This window comes from Canis lupus, chromosome 20, assembly GCF_011100685.1.
Source record: "Canis lupus familiaris isolate Mischka breed German Shepherd chromosome 20, alternate assembly UU_Cfam_GSD_1.0, whole genome shotgun sequence".
Classification (NCBI taxonomy): Eukaryota; Metazoa; Chordata; class Mammalia; order Carnivora; family Canidae; genus Canis; species Canis lupus.
In genome coordinates this window covers 31324329-31339640 of record NC_049241.1, presented here as the reverse complement: position 1 = coordinate 31339640, position 15312 = coordinate 31324329, and the positions used below count along the sequence as shown (strand labels likewise).

Below are 15312 nucleotides of genomic sequence, written 5' to 3'. Positions count from 1 at the left end.
ATTTTTTGCCTGAACTATTGGACACATGTTAAGAGAAACCTGGATCTTGGTAAAATATTTTAAAAGTAGTCAAACTAAAACCCATTTTGAAATCATGGGGTATAGACTGTCTTGGAATTTTTATAAAGGGACATTTTTCAAATGTAACAAGATGGTCATCCTTTTGGGTTGTATCGAAATAAATCATTTAACAGGACATTAGACTTGATTATTTCTAAAGTTGCTGTGATTCTATGGTTTCTCATTCCCAATTTGAACCTTACAGACTTGATTTATATTTAATCCAAAACAGAGTCTTTGATTCCTTGCTACTGAAATCTGGTTCTATAAAGGTAGTTTACACAGAATGAGAGGAGAGGTAGCACAGTGCGGTAGAGATAAGAACTGCAGAGGAAGGGAAAAGCAAACCAAAATCTCTTTTCCAGCTGTGTTTAAAATGATGGATTTTTTTTTTTTGTAAAGAACTTTGAATATATTAAAGACTAGAGTGTCATTAGCCTTAAACAAAGAATCTCCTCTTGTACTTCTATGCTTAAGAAAAATTTTTATCGTATCAATTTGGTGATGAGTGTTGGCAAACACTTTCATTGGTATTGGTGATACTTCCACATGGGGATTGCCTAGTGGTTTTATGACTGAACCAGTCAAGAAGCCAAAGTTAAAACCCTCCTCTCCCCTGAGAAAACATGAGAACACTATGATTTGCTCCCTCGGCCTTTCTCATCAGAGGCTGCTATGCTGAGAACAAACCCTCTCTGCTGAAGGATAAGAAATTTTCCAAGCTAGTGAGGTATGTTTTAAAAGGTACAATTCAGTGACCAGAACATGTGCTAAATAAGCAAACCTGTCCTTTCTCGTCTACCTCGACTGTCCATGATTATGATATAAGTGTGGTCCAGTGGCTGGAATTATGGTGATTTTTCAAAGATGCCAGTGTCAAAATTTTGCCTTGACAGTATATCTGTAACTACTAATAATGCTGTTTTGGGCTGACTCAGTTGCTTTGAAATTGCATGGCTCTGTTATGAGTAAATGAGAGGCAACCAATTATCTATAAAATAACGGCATGCACAGAGGAGAGTTTGATGAATTACAAATGAACTCTGCTGACACAACAGGGTGTGGAAACCTGCCCTGCTCTGACTTTCTATCCAAGTTAGTTAGGGGAGATGCTTGCATCCTTTACAAACAACTTGCCCCCCCCCATGGGGTGGGAGTGGGGACAGGGAGACAGTAAAACCTTCCCTCACTGGGACACACGTCATTGCTTTAAAATTAAGTAGAAAACTTGGGGTGCCTGGGTGACTCAGTCAGTTAAGCATCTGTCTTTGGCTCAGGTTGTGATTCCAGGGTCCTGGGATCAAGCCTCACGTCGAGCTCCCTGCTCATCCGGGAGCCTACTTCTCCCTCTTTCTGTGGCTCCCCTTGCTTATGCTTGCTCGCTCTCTCTCTCTGTGTCAAATAAATGAAAAAAAAATCTTTTTTAAAAAGAATGTTTTTAGAATTAAGTAGGAAACTCAACATGGGTGTGTAGAGGCAGCAGGCCCAAGTGTTAAATACCTTAATGAAGAATTACTATGTTCCAGGGAAGATGCACAGTTAGATAAGGGATACAGATGCACTGTCCTCTGATGTGGGATTCAGAGAACACACTAAAAGAGCCATCGCAAAGCTGCATCTCAGAACTCAGCCCAGTGAGTGGAGAGCCAAGGCATAAATTCACCTAAGCAGAAGGCAGATGTTGAATCCTGGAACCAAAGGATTTCTATCCTCATCAGAGATCTGTCAGGTAGAGGGAGCTCCATTCAGCCACCCTTGGACTGTTGGCTCAGCCTGTGCCTGGTGAAGGCAGTGCCTTTTTTTCACTATGGCTTAAGAAATTCAAAGTCATTTTCTACTAGAGAAAGAATACGGAGGGTAGTCAAAACACCAAATCCTGTACAACTAATCGAATGTTGATGCGCTGATGGCTTCAAGAGACTGAAAGAACAGTTCATAGTTTTGAGATGTTTATCTCTGCGGTCCTATGTCAGTCTTATGCTGAGGATTAATGTGGTTTTATACACAAAGAAGATACAGGAGTTTCTACTTACTGAGAGGTTGCTAGGTATTTCCATACCAAACATTCAGCAAAGAGCAAGTTTTTTTATCCATACAGACCATTTCGCTTACTGGACATATCTGGGTATAGGTTTCCATATTCTTCTCTTCAGTACACTGGTTTTTAAGGTAGGCTAATGGCAAACAAGGTGTCAAGGCCAAGCCCTAGGAGTTGGGCCCTAGGAGAAGCAGTGATTTCAAACAGATGCAGTCAGCCTAGAGACTGAGCATGCCAGTGGGAGGCAGTGAGGCATAAGGTGGGGCTTCCTGCCCAGTGTTCTCCAGCCAGGTACAGGACACTAGCCTCTTATCCCTAGGAAAGCTGACTCTGGTTCCCTCCCAGGGCCCTATCTTCTCATATACCTAGTAAGAGACATAGGGAACACTGGCTTAGAGGGTTGCAACAGGCCTGGAGTCAGCTTGCTCTGGGTTCTAATTCTGACCTCTACTGCTTTTTTCCAAAGACACGAATCATTTGTTTAAGATAATCTTAGGTTATTTTCATTGAATCTCACTATAACTTATTCTCTTTTAATCCTTCTCAATAGGTCAGATAGAGAGTTTGTTTAGTACTGGAATCGAATGCCTCTGTAACAGTGGCTAGCGTCTCTTTCTTTTTCTTTCTCTCTTTCTTTCTCTCTTTCTTTCTTTCTTTCTTTCTTTCTTTCTTTCTTTCTTTCTTTCTTTCTTCTTTCTTTCTTTCTCTCTTTCTATCTTTCTCTCTTTCTCTCCTCTTTTCTTTCTTTTTAACAAAGAGAGAATGAATCTCTGTCCCAATAGTTTCAGGCGAGCAACTGTGCCAAGCTGGAATTCACCACATTGTTTTTCTTTCATATTTATTTGTATCCTTAACTTGTAATTACAAGTAATACTCATTTTTCACTGAGGTTAAGATATAAAGTTTAAAAATGAATCAGGTAAATAATAAGCACACAAAGATGAAAAAAAGCATGATGAAATGGGAATGAGAATGATTTGGGAAACACTGTACTTGCCGAAGGTCATATTACTTAGGCACTTGGTCATGTGGTAGAGTAAAGAGGGCAGGCAGCCGAGGCAGGAATTAGCTTGGTCTGCAATAACTTGCAAGCAGAGCCATGTCAGTTGGTGCAAGTTCAGCCCCATTTCGGTTCCTGCTGTCTGGTTGCAGTGCGGCTGGGGAGGCAGATGCCAGAGTAGGTGGCATTAACAAGGCTGGCAGGAAGTCCAGGAGGGAAGAGAGGTAAGTCTTCACAGTGGAATCAGGCAGGCAAGCAGAGCAGGTGAAGATGTTAAGGAGAATATTTGGAGGGTGCAAAGGTAGTTGGGATGAAATGGCAATGCTGGCTGGAAAAGCGAGCTCTTTTCTTTTTTTTCTTTCTTTTTCTTTTTTTTCTAATTTTTATTTATTTATGATAGTCAGAGAGAGAGAGAGAGAGAGAGAGAGAGAGAGAGGCAGAGACACAGGCAGAGGGAGAAGCAGGCTCCATGCAGGGAGACGTGGTATTCGATCCCGGGTCTCCAGGATCGCGCCCTGGGCCAAAGGCAGGCGCCAAACCGCTGCGCCACCCACCCAGGGATCCCAAAAGCGAGCTCTTTTAGAAAGTTGGGCTGTACAGACACTAAGAGAATGGTCTTTGGGGTTTGACTGGGTTCTATATCAGCTCCATCACTTGCAACTATTTACCTTGGAATAACATAATGTCACTGAGTCCTGGTTTTCTCATCATCTGCAAGACGTGACTATAGAACCCGTGTCTTAGAAATTTGGTAATGCTGGCTATTGTTATCAGTTCCAGGGCTACAGTGTCTCTGCCTTTGCACATGTTGTGAATTGTACAGTCTTGCTGAGTGAGCAACATCGGCATTTTAGGCTCTGCCTAAGACTGACTTGCTGCTGACAGCATAATGGGGAGACCTTGGAGAGGCCAAGTGTATCTAATGTTCAGATAAACAATGAATAATTCTTTAGGTCTAGGTATACTCAAATATTGCATGATAGCTCTATCTATTTAATGAAATTTCGTAAGTTCTATGAGCCCCTTACCATTGTATAAACATTTGGTGTGTAGATGCATTTTGAAAAGGAAGGAGGGGGGGTGTCAAAGAACCAGGTGGACCAGTTTAATGATCAAGTTTCTAGTAAAGAATATTCCCTTTCGAAGGCAGGTGGGAGGATGAGTGAAAGGGGTGAAGGGGATTAAGAGTACACTTATCTTGATAAGCACTAAGTAATATATGGAATTCTTGAATCACTATACTGTACACCAGAAATAAATGTAACACTGTATGTTAAAAAAAAAAGAATATTCCCTTTCCCCTTTGTCTCTAAAGGGAAAAGATATATATATATATATATATATATATATATATATATATAGAGAGAGAGAGAGAGAGAGAGAGAGAGAGAGAGAGTCCCTTTACAGATATCTTTCTTTATTTATTTTTAGAGAGGGAGTGGGAGAGAGAGAATCTCAAAAATCTCAAACCCCACTGAGCACAGAGCCTGCCTCAGGGCTCAATATCAAAATCCCGAAATAAAAAAAATAAAAAAAATAAAAAATCAAAATCCCGAGATCAGGACCAGAGCCAAAACCAAGAGTCTGACACTTCACTGACTGTGCCACCTAGGTGCCCCTTTGGTCCCTTTATGCTACAGAGCTGTGGATGCTCTTGGTGAAATCCTAGAACCCTACAGGTAAGTTCCTCCCCTCCAAGTTACTAGCTATGCTATTTGGCAACCCACATCATCCCTCCTTTTCTCCGTTCCCACATCTGACTGCTGGGAAAACTGAAGGTGATTTGTTTGGTTCATAACCAAAGACCTTTAAGGAGATATTAATGATAGTTAATTATAAAAAAATAAGCACTGTGGCAATAGCTCATACAGCAAGTTGGGATACCTATCCTTTTGGCAGGATTTACAAAATCAGTTGATTCACCCTAGGCTTCAAGGCAGGACAGAAGCAAAAACTGACAAAGCAAAGCATATAAGAAACTTGGGTAGTAAGTTTAAATCCTCTTCGGATGTCTAGAAAATATATTCTATCACAGAGTCCTACAATTCAGCAAGCCTCACAAAAGCCTAAAGCTTTCTTGCCTCTATTTGAAACAGCCTGGTAAGTTGAATCTGAGAAACAGTGACTCCATTTGAATGGAACATTCCAAAATGACACAGTGGCTTTCATAAGAGGAATAGAAAGAGGTCTGCAGTCATGCCTGTAGGTCTGTGTTCTTAGGCAGACTAACTTGATCCAGAGGAAGGAAGGAAGGAAAGGAAGGAAAAGGAGGAGGGAGGGAGAAAGGGAGAGAAGAAAGAAGGAGAGAAATGAGAAGGTGAACAGTGGAAAAGGTTCAGAATAAATGATCAAAGACAGCATCTGCTAGCACCACACTATCCTTTCAGGCAACTGAATGCAAAGCTGACAAACTAATGACATCCTCCAATGTCATTCTCCAATGAAATAAGTGTTCTAGAAAGCATGTGCCTGAGCACTACGACACACTGAACAATAGTGGGGGATGGGTAGTTGTTACTGGGTCTTTAAGTAATTAGAATACTTTAAAAAGGAGGCTGGAGAGAGAATGCCCAAGAAACGCAAAGGTATTAAAAACTAACTAAAAAAGATTTCTATTTCAAAGTGAAAACAATACAATGAATGTGTTTTCTACTTAAAAATCATGATCACTAAGTGGCAGATATAATTTTATATAATTCAATTGCTACCAGTATTCACTAATTGGGGTTTTAATTTCGTCTGATCTACTTTAGTAGCTTTTAATATAAACACAAGACTACATGAAGCAGGCAATTCCAAAAAGGAAAAATAAATTATTCAGGGGAGAGGTGCTTTATCCAAGGTCCATGAAAGGAGGTTTATTAAAATGCAGGATACACAGTATTTTTTAGTCCAGGAATGCCCCCATTTTTCATGGCAACCCCATTTATTTGTACATTTCAGAAGATCCATGAGCCCCTGGACATTGTATAAAAATTTGGTGTGTATACACATTTTGAAGAAGGAGACTGGCTATAGTTTTCTACCAGAACCTTAAATCTGTGATCTCTCAACAGTTAAGTAGTCACTAATGCAAAGAAATAGTTGTATCATGTCTGATCTTTCTCTGTGCCTCTGAGCTTCGCAGTAGCTAAAACTAAAGGGAAACACAAAGCCATCCAGGTGGCTCAGTCGGTTGAGTGTCTGACTCTTGATTTTGGCTCAGGTTATGATCTCAGGGTTGTGAGATTGAGCCTGCATCAGGCTCTGTGCAGTCTTCCCTAGATTCTCTCTGTCCCTCTCTCTCTGCCTCTCCCCTTCCTCTCTTCAACCAACTAACCAATCCATCAATCTTAAAAAAAAAAAAAAAAATGCCATTTACCAAAGAGCTAAGAAGAGACTCAAGTAGAAGGCAGGCTGATCTGGTCATGAGGTAGTGAGCTGGCTCACAGCACCTTGCAGACTAAGGTGGGAATTTGAGACTTGATCTCTTGAAGGGTTTTGGCTTTTTAAATGGTCAGGTTTGCATTGCAAACTATCTTGGGCTGCTTGGTGAGGTTGGATTGGAGGAAGGCGGGACAGCAGGACACTGTCTTGAGGTGGTCAGGGGGAGGGGGCTGGAAGGAAGTAAACAGACAGAAGGGTCATGTGGAAGGTGGCAGGGAGGCAGAGGATACCCAGAGGTAGGAATCTGTGTCTCAAGAGTCAGAGTTTTCTCCATTCTGGCTTTTGTCTTTTGAACCCTCCTGCATTTGCTTGTCAGTGTCCCCTCCCTAGGCAAGGAGCTTCCTTGTAAAGCCCCATGGAAGGTGTGAGTGATGATGAAGTGCCCAGTACCTGTAAAGTCACTGAAAGTAGGCCCGCAGGGCTGAGGCTTCTGCTGCCATTTCCTCCTCGGATCTCCACAAGGTCGGGGAGTCTTCCTCTTCCTTGTCATGCTTCTGGAGCTTTAGAGAAAACAATGGAAAAGGCTCATTAGTGGGTCCTTGGGATCCTGAACAAGTGTTATGGGCTGAACACAATTTGAAAATCAGAGGCTGGAAATTTGTGTCTCTTCATTGCATTGGTTGCCCAGATTTGAAAATGGGGAGGTGTCCCATAAGAATCACATTTCCAGCTTTTCTAATAAAATTACCAGATTAGACTATCCTGTGGCCTGTTCCATGCTTTGTCTTGTCTGCAGAGGCTGTGAGTGGGAGTCACAGACTGGGAACCATCTTCCCATTTTCCGTAATCCCCACCACTCTCTAATCTTATGCTCTGCTGGCATCATTCATTTATTTTACTCATTGGATACTAAAGGCATGGGTTTGCTGCCTACTCATGATCATTCCTCCAAGTTGGCCTGTGGTTTACCTACTATTTTCTTTGGCTTAGTCTCTCTTATATGAGCTCTGAGCAGTTTTGTTCAGTGAGCCAAAATAGCCCATGCAAATCTGTGATAATAATACAAGAGCCATGAGTACTGAGTAGGAAATGAGAGCATATCCATTAAAAGGGGGCCAAGTAGGCAAATGGTTAAAAAAATTAAAAAACATCAAAAAATTAACAATTGCTCTAAGTCAACTGAATCATTTAAAAATTTTCAAATACATTTATTTTTTAAAGCATCTTATATATGTCTCAGATTTACATAGAGAGTAAATAAAATTTCAATTCTATCAGAGAGAGGGTGTTCTTAGAACATTTCATTAGAAGAGCTCAATTTTCCCCCTTAATCTCTTGTTGCAATTCAGTTTTATTAACTAGATTTGTTATTCCTGTGTGGGGCTTTATCCACTGTAAAATGCTAAAGGTATAAATTCATAGGATGCACAGTGTAGTGTTTTGTAAGTCATTGGAAGAGAATGAGGTAAATGATTTAACAGCATCAATGATGGCTGGTATTTATGATATGAATGGGTAGTTTCTTTCATGTGTATTATTCCATCCTGCATAATTTCATTGAATCTGTACCGTAATCCATACACAAGGCGGACACTACTTAGCTCCATTTTAACAAGGAGGAAATTGAGATCTGAGGAAGTTCATTTGCTTGTCAAAGATCATCCAGCTAGACAGTGGCAGAATTGTTCCCAATGATTTTTGCCTTTTTATCTATCCTGGAGAAACTGCCATGCCACCAAAGAATGGCCAGCTCCACCCACCAGGTGCATTCCCCTAAAAAGGCAGATCCTTGAAAAGGATCTTACTGCCTCAGCAAAAAGTCTCTCTACTACCATAGTGGAGTTTCCTATCTCAGGCCCAAATTACTATAAATCTAACCCAGAGACATCCCATGCCCCTCACCCTCCACCTCTGTGGCCCTTTGCAGCAGATGGAGAAATTTCACCAGTGGTTCAGAACGAACTTTGACACACAAGGCAAAACAGTGCATAGCCTGGCTCTCCAGCTGAGCTGTATTTCCACTTGGGGGAAGTTTGAGCCTAAATGAGGTTCATCAGCATATAACTGGGCCACAAATCTGTTGATGAGGGTCATGGATCTTCCGTTCAGAATTTGGCTGCCAGCGCTCTGGTTTTACATTTTGCCACATAGATTTAATTCTCCTTAGTGGAAGAAAACCACATTAAGAAGTCATTTCCTTCCTTGCGGAGGCAGATATGACGCAACTGCTACAGGCGAGGCAAAGGGGATTGCTATTTTTCTACTCAAGAACTAATTTTCATTTTGATACTAGCTTTAGGTCTGTTATAAATCCATCTTGTAACAATTCAATAGGATGACAAAGAACAATATATACAGCCCAGAAAATATAGCCTTCCCCACTTCTGGTGCTGCCATTGAAAAGACACAGAAATCAAGCATTAAGTGGCTTCATCACCACAGATCATACCAGATGAATCGAAATAATTTAGAGCCTGTGAACGTTAATGCCTCCCTGGTTATTAGGCGACCGTCTGTTATTGTCATATGCCTTACAGATGGCAACGTTGTGTCGACACTTCGAAGTTGTTTATGCGAGGTAGGAAATAAATAAAACAAAAACTAATCATATTTGCAAAGCTCTGTTGTATATGGTTTTTAAAACTTAGAGGTTTCCCTCCTAAAGTCCCATATGGAAGCATGTGGCTTCCTTTAGAACAGCAATGTTCAGTGCTGGCTGCCCACTGGAATCACCTGCAGAACTTAAAAAAATACTATTGCCTGGGTCAACCCAGGGATCCTGATTTAATTTGTCTGGGGACAGCCTGCATTTGGCATTTTTTTTCTGAACTTCTCACCTAATTCTAAGGTACACTTATGGTTGAGAAGCACTGAGTTTGGGAGAAATGTGTATGTGTATGGGTAGAACCCGTGTATATACAGAAATAAAACATTTTCCTGTAAACCCATTGCTTGTCACTCTATCAACAGAATAGATAGAGTGCTTTGCAAACTCTGCTCTAGAACTGCTTTCCTTCGATTCTCATTCTCTCCAAGAGGTGTGTGGACCATGGGGCTTGTCCCAGCAACTCTAGGTTGCTTATCTAGTTCAGGAGCCTTTGAATGAATTTTCAGTGTCTGCAGAAATAGGGAGCCCAGGAACCATCCTGATGAACAAGACTTGTGTTTTAGAAGAGCCCCCAGGTTACTTGAAAATTAAGCATGCTATAGTTTGGAGTAAATTTCTGCTTCCCTGAGGCAAACCAAGAACCTGGTAGCTGCAAGCCATCACAGGCTAGCAGAGATCAACTCTAATGACCTCAAACAACAGTTTATCCAGCAGGTACTACATGCCTTGAGGAAGCTTTAATGGGGGGGGAGTTCACTTCAGATGAACCTTCCAGATTAACTTAGGCTGTCCCCAGGAAAGGCAATGACTACTTATTAATGTAAAAGATATTTATTCTGTCCCTGCAATGCTAGGGGCTGGCCCTGGCACTAGAACACTGAAACAGGCCCTTTTTCCGTCTTCAGGGGGTTTCCAGGTAGGGAGAATAGACACCAAATGGTTAATTAAGAATGAAAGGGGCATCTCCAAATGATAGGGCTGCTGCTAGGAAGGCATGACCTAGTTCGAAAGGCTTTTGAGAATCAATTTAGTTTGGTAAAGAAAAAGAGTGCTATAATAAAGAGTGAGGGGTAAGAGGGAGTTATCTAAGGAACATGGAGCAATATCTCTCCAAGAAGATGAGGTTAGGGCCAGACTTTGACAATGAGAGATGCAAATTCCTTAACTCTTTGTGCCTTAGTTTTTCCCTCTGTAAAAAGGGAGCAGTAAGAGTTGTGAGTAGTTATGTGCATGGCACATAGTAGTAGTAACAGCAACAGCAAATATTACCACTGACTACTTTTAATTACTAGGCTAGATATACTGTCCCCCCGACAGTGACCACTGACCAGCCCAGTGATGTTATATCCAGGAGTAGAAGTGTATTTCCTATCTTCATGGTTCCCCAGTGACATGTGTCTTTTGGACCTTAAATACCCTGTAAAAGTATTAAGAGCTGTGGCCAAAATTCAGCCCCATATCAGCAAATCTACTGACACATTCAGTCGAAGGAGGAAATTTAGCCCCTCCAGCTCTAAAATGACTTACAATAATCCCCTAACAAGCAGGGTTGTTGCAAGGAGTGAAAAAGGTATTAATGGAGGCTCCTCACAGGTAAAAGTCAAGGTTCTAGAGTACAAAAGCATGTGGTAATGGTCAAATACAGTCAAAATTACCATAGGAGCGTGGCTGCTAGAGTTGGCAAATAAAAATACTAAAACAAATGAAATCAGTTTGTTTCATTTATCTCATGAAGTATCTGGGACATATTCTTACTAAAAAGTATTATTTCTTTATCTGCAATTCAAACTTAAATGGGCTTTTTCCTGTATTTTATCTGGTAACTCAGTCCAGGAGACCTCTTTGAAAAAGCCCACACCAAGTACTTGGGTTATTCCCACATCTGGTGAGCTGTGAAATTCTGGAAAAGATACAAGCTGTCCAAAGGATGAACAGATTCAAGGCCAGCATTTGGTGCACTCTAAGGCTTATTATTGCATGAAACAAAGAATAAATCACCAGTTCTCTTCAAATTTCCTAGCTATCACTTCTCAAGTGCACACTTTTTCACATTTTCACATCTCTAAAATCAAAGTGTGTTCCACAATCAATGGTGTGTCGTGATTTAATTGGTGGTGTTTTTCTTTGTTAGTAGTACATAAAAGAACAGTTCTTCTAGGTAACTATCTGGGATTCAGCACACTGCAATGCTCCATCTTTCCTCCTGATAATTACATCACATAAGTTAGGTTAAATGGCCATGAAAATGCTCAGCACCACAGCACATTCCTCTCCTCCTCTCTATGCAACAGTGAAACTTTGGAACAGTTGACACTGTTTTCACAGGTAGTTGGTTCTTTAGAGGAAAGTGCTCACCAAAGTAACAAAGTTTGCAGAAATTTGAACCAAAAAGTCTTTATTCACATTCAACAGAGTGAAGTCTGTGATGGCTCCTGGAAGAGTATTCCATTTCTATACAGCTTTGAAAAGAGATTAAAAAAATGTATCTGCAGTCATTCCACTTTATCTGCCTGAAATGATTTTGGGGAAGGTAGTGTTAACAGGATTTCTGACGGAAGTACTGATATGCGTCGATTTTGACATTCCGCTCCTTCCTGGGCATTGAGCGTGCTATCAGGAGGTATGTGGGGTAAAGATTAATTCCCTGATGTAATGCTCAAACTGCCTTGGCTATTGACTTTTTTATAGCTCTGTAATGGAATACAGTAGGAAGAATGATTCACAATAATTTAAATGTTTTTCAGAATTTGGAACTAACCTGTAGTAAAATGCCAAACGGTCTTCCAAGGGTGGGGTTAGGGGGAGAGAAACAATTTAATACCACTTCTTAAAGAAGCAAGTGGCTGAATATAAACTTGGGTGTTGTTATAAAGTACATTAATATATTTCATTGTTATTAGCTTTGTAAAACAACACAAAGAGCAGACAGCTTAAACTATTTCTTATGGGTTGATGGCTTTGTTGAGACAGGTGTTTATATAAAATCTTGAAAGGGAAATAATATCCAGGAATAGGGAAGTAAATCCATAATATATATATATGATTCTCTGCCTCTACTTTCAATTTACCCAACAAGCATTTGTTGATCTTATGATATATTCCAGGCACTGTTCTAGGTCTTATGATAGCGATAAAGATGAATAAACCAGACATCTGTGCCTCCTGAAGGCTCACCACCTGATAGGGCAAACAGATTTATACATATGTAATTTAATCCAAGTCTGGCATAAGGACTGGGCTGGGCTAGAAGTTCTATCATAGCACTCTCAAAATATCTGAGGGAGAGAGTAATTTTTCCCAGGGTGGGGTCTTGGGTTGATTTTACAAAATTAGGATTTGCACTTAGGCCTAAAAGATGGTGGTGGGATTTTAAGGACAAGGGTATTCTAGGCAATGGGAACAGCTTCAGCAGACACATGATGTGTGTGCCAGCTCTCCTGCAATTTGTGCCATGGCTAGCTTAACCAACTGCTTGCATCCCTCTTTCCCGAGGAGTCCTGACGTGGGTAAGCCTGACCATCTATCAGAGGGGTCAAGAGAACTGAAATTTACTTGCCATTTTAAGAAGCCTTAACATTTCATTTTTTAAATATGGGGTAGACATTTCAATGACCCAGAGATGGCCTCTAGTCTATGACTCAAAGCCATGAACAGCTCTGAATCCTACTGAGAGAGAGTCATTCCACTTTCAGTCTTGCCCTAGTCCTTCTGAGCAATTGCAAAGAAAGGACTAGCATCTCCTTAACATGGTACCAACATGACCTTCAACAGAACCAGGGGAGCCATCCAGACTCTAGCTAGAATTTAATAAGCTTGTTTTGTTGAGAGTTGAGATCATATTTATTTTGAGAGTTATCTCCCATTTATGATGTCATCTCAAAGTTCCTGTTAAAGTAAATTTATTTAAGGTAAAGAGTCAATTTTGAAAATAGATGAAGTATGACAGTATCAGAAATATAGCATTAAGCCTGGCATGAAACTTGAAAGATGGTCCAGAGGTGGGAAGTTCAGTGAGGTGAGGGAAGTCACTGAAAATGTGAGGCTAAAGTGTGGGCTTTCTAGAATGTGGATGTGATTGTTTCTATTGGGCTGAACTAGAAAAGGCTTCAGAATTTGTTAGTTTTAACAGAATTTGAAAGTCAAAATGATTTAACAGTATAAGAGCTCTGAAGAACAACCAGTGTATCATGATCTGTAGGGATGGTAGAGTGGTGGGGAGGGGGATTGGGAGGAAGACCTCCCCAGAGAAGTTCTGGTTAAGCTGAGGTGTGAACAATGGCTAGAAATCTCTTAAGCAAAGAGGAAAGAAAAAGGATATTTCACACAGAGGGAGCAGAAGTGCAGAGCATTGAGGAAAAAGGAGTCTTGGTTGAGTAACTGACTAGAAAAGGAAGGGACATGGCAGGATCATTTGCAGCCTGTGGGGATGGCTGAGAAATGTGGATTTTATTTTTGGTGCAAAGAAGACATTAAAGGGTTGGAAGCGGGGAAGTTAAAAGCTTAGAATAATTTTTTTTTTTTTTTTTTTTTTTGTAGAGCGTCCTGGCTGGAGAATGAGTTAGAGAGAGATTCTGGCTCCTGCAGCAGCCAGACCAGAAATGATGGGAGCTGGGCAGGCATGGGCTTGGATGAAGGGGGGCCCTCGGGATGAAGGGGAGCTCAGCTGCTACAGACGCTAGTGTGGTGGTGACTTAGTGGCTATATGTGCAGTTAGAGACTGGGGCTCAGTGCCTCCCCATGGTAGGCAGACCTTTCCCAGACAGCTTCCTTCTGGGCCCTTTGTAGAGCGCACATGGATGCTGGCTCCCCTGCTTACGGCTGCTCTAAAACAGTATGAAAATCACCACCGTCCTGCCCAGTATGTGCCTCTCTTCAGACACACGCTTCCCAAACCCCCCAAGAATGCTTCCTGGACCATTTAGATAGAATTGGGTTATATTTCATGACTGGATGTTGTCTCGCTCTGTCTCAAACACACAGCCAGCATCCTTTGAGCACACATTTCCTCCCCCAAACGCCAAACACCTCTTCTCTACATGCTGGTTATTGAGCTCATGGTCACTCACTTAGGCCTTTCTTGGCGTCCGAATGAATCACCTCTTGCTTTCATTTGATACAAAATAATAAGTCTGTGCCACCAACCTTGGGCAGCCACTTGTGTTATCTTAGAACCCTGAGGTTCTTCAGATATTACTTGATGCGAAAATGTGTTAACTGCCTCCTTTCTTACTCTCTATGTGAGCTGGAACTCTAGACTGATGGCTACATTGTGAGACCTTTAAGTGAAAACAAATGACCTCCAGTGCCTTGTTCACTGTGAAATTTCCAAAGCCTAGTTTATCGCCTGTATGGAGAGAAATCCAGGTAATCAACAGTGCATTCATCATTTGATTAGTTGCCCAAGCTTTGGCTTAAGCCTAACTTGCTTGAGTTAAAGCAAAAGTTTTTTTGTGCGTGTGTGTATGCTGCCAATGAGGCCAAAATGCTGAAATAAGCTCTTATATTAATTAATGGCATCCTACTTTCAAGGAGTATAGAGTGTTGATGTTTAAGAATTTGTAACCCCCCAAAGTATTTATTAACTAGAAAATCACAGCACTGGAAAATAATTATGCCAAACCACTGTACTATAACAGAACCCAATTGCTTATCCAATTATACATTAAAGTATCACATTGTCAAGCCAATTGCCAAAGCAGCAAATGAGACTTTACCAGCGTCACAACTTGGACCAGCTATTACTCAATTGGCTGTACTATGAATGGTCTTCGGAGTATCCCAGGCATCCTATAAAACCTGTACAAACCAGGGTGGACAGTCAGGTTTGGTGGAGTACATGCCTGCTATCATAAAATTGCTTTCATGTGGTAGGCATTGTAATCTGTAGTGTTCCATCAGAAGCTTATTAGGAGCAGTTCAGCAAAGGGAGGCTTCCGTTCCTGGTCTCATGCAGTTGGTTTCAATGAAAACAACCAAGTAGTCACTTCTTGTCAGAGGACCACTCAGCAAGGCTTAATCTGAAATGTGTATTTGAGAACGGTAACCCCAGACAGGGATTCCTGGATCTGCCATGCTGCCTCCTGGCCAGCCACCATTTAGAACTTTTTCACAACGTGGCATCAGGGCAGTTGAGGAACCAGGCTCAGGAACTGGACCATGAGGGGCTTGCTGGTGGTGTTGAGATTGGAGTCACTACATTTGAGAATCATTAGCACAGACAGGGTAAAACACAAACTTGAC

General features: G+C 41.2%; 1 protein-coding gene across 2 annotated transcripts in view; it reads right to left on the bottom strand.

Moving 5' to 3' along the window:
- The window catches only part of FHIT (fragile histidine triad diadenosine triphosphatase), a 1445250-nt gene that overhangs the window by 19141 nt on the left and 1410797 nt on the right, over positions 1 to 15312 (bottom strand). For both annotated transcript variants that reach the window (NM_001308549.1, NM_001142257.1), the window contains one exon: positions 6915 to 7024. In NM_001308549.1, the coding sequence (NP_001295478.1) occupies positions 6923 to 7024 (102 nt within the window). In that variant the 3' untranslated portion in view covers positions 6915 to 6922. The remainder of the gene's footprint in view (positions 1 to 6914; positions 7025 to 15312) is intronic.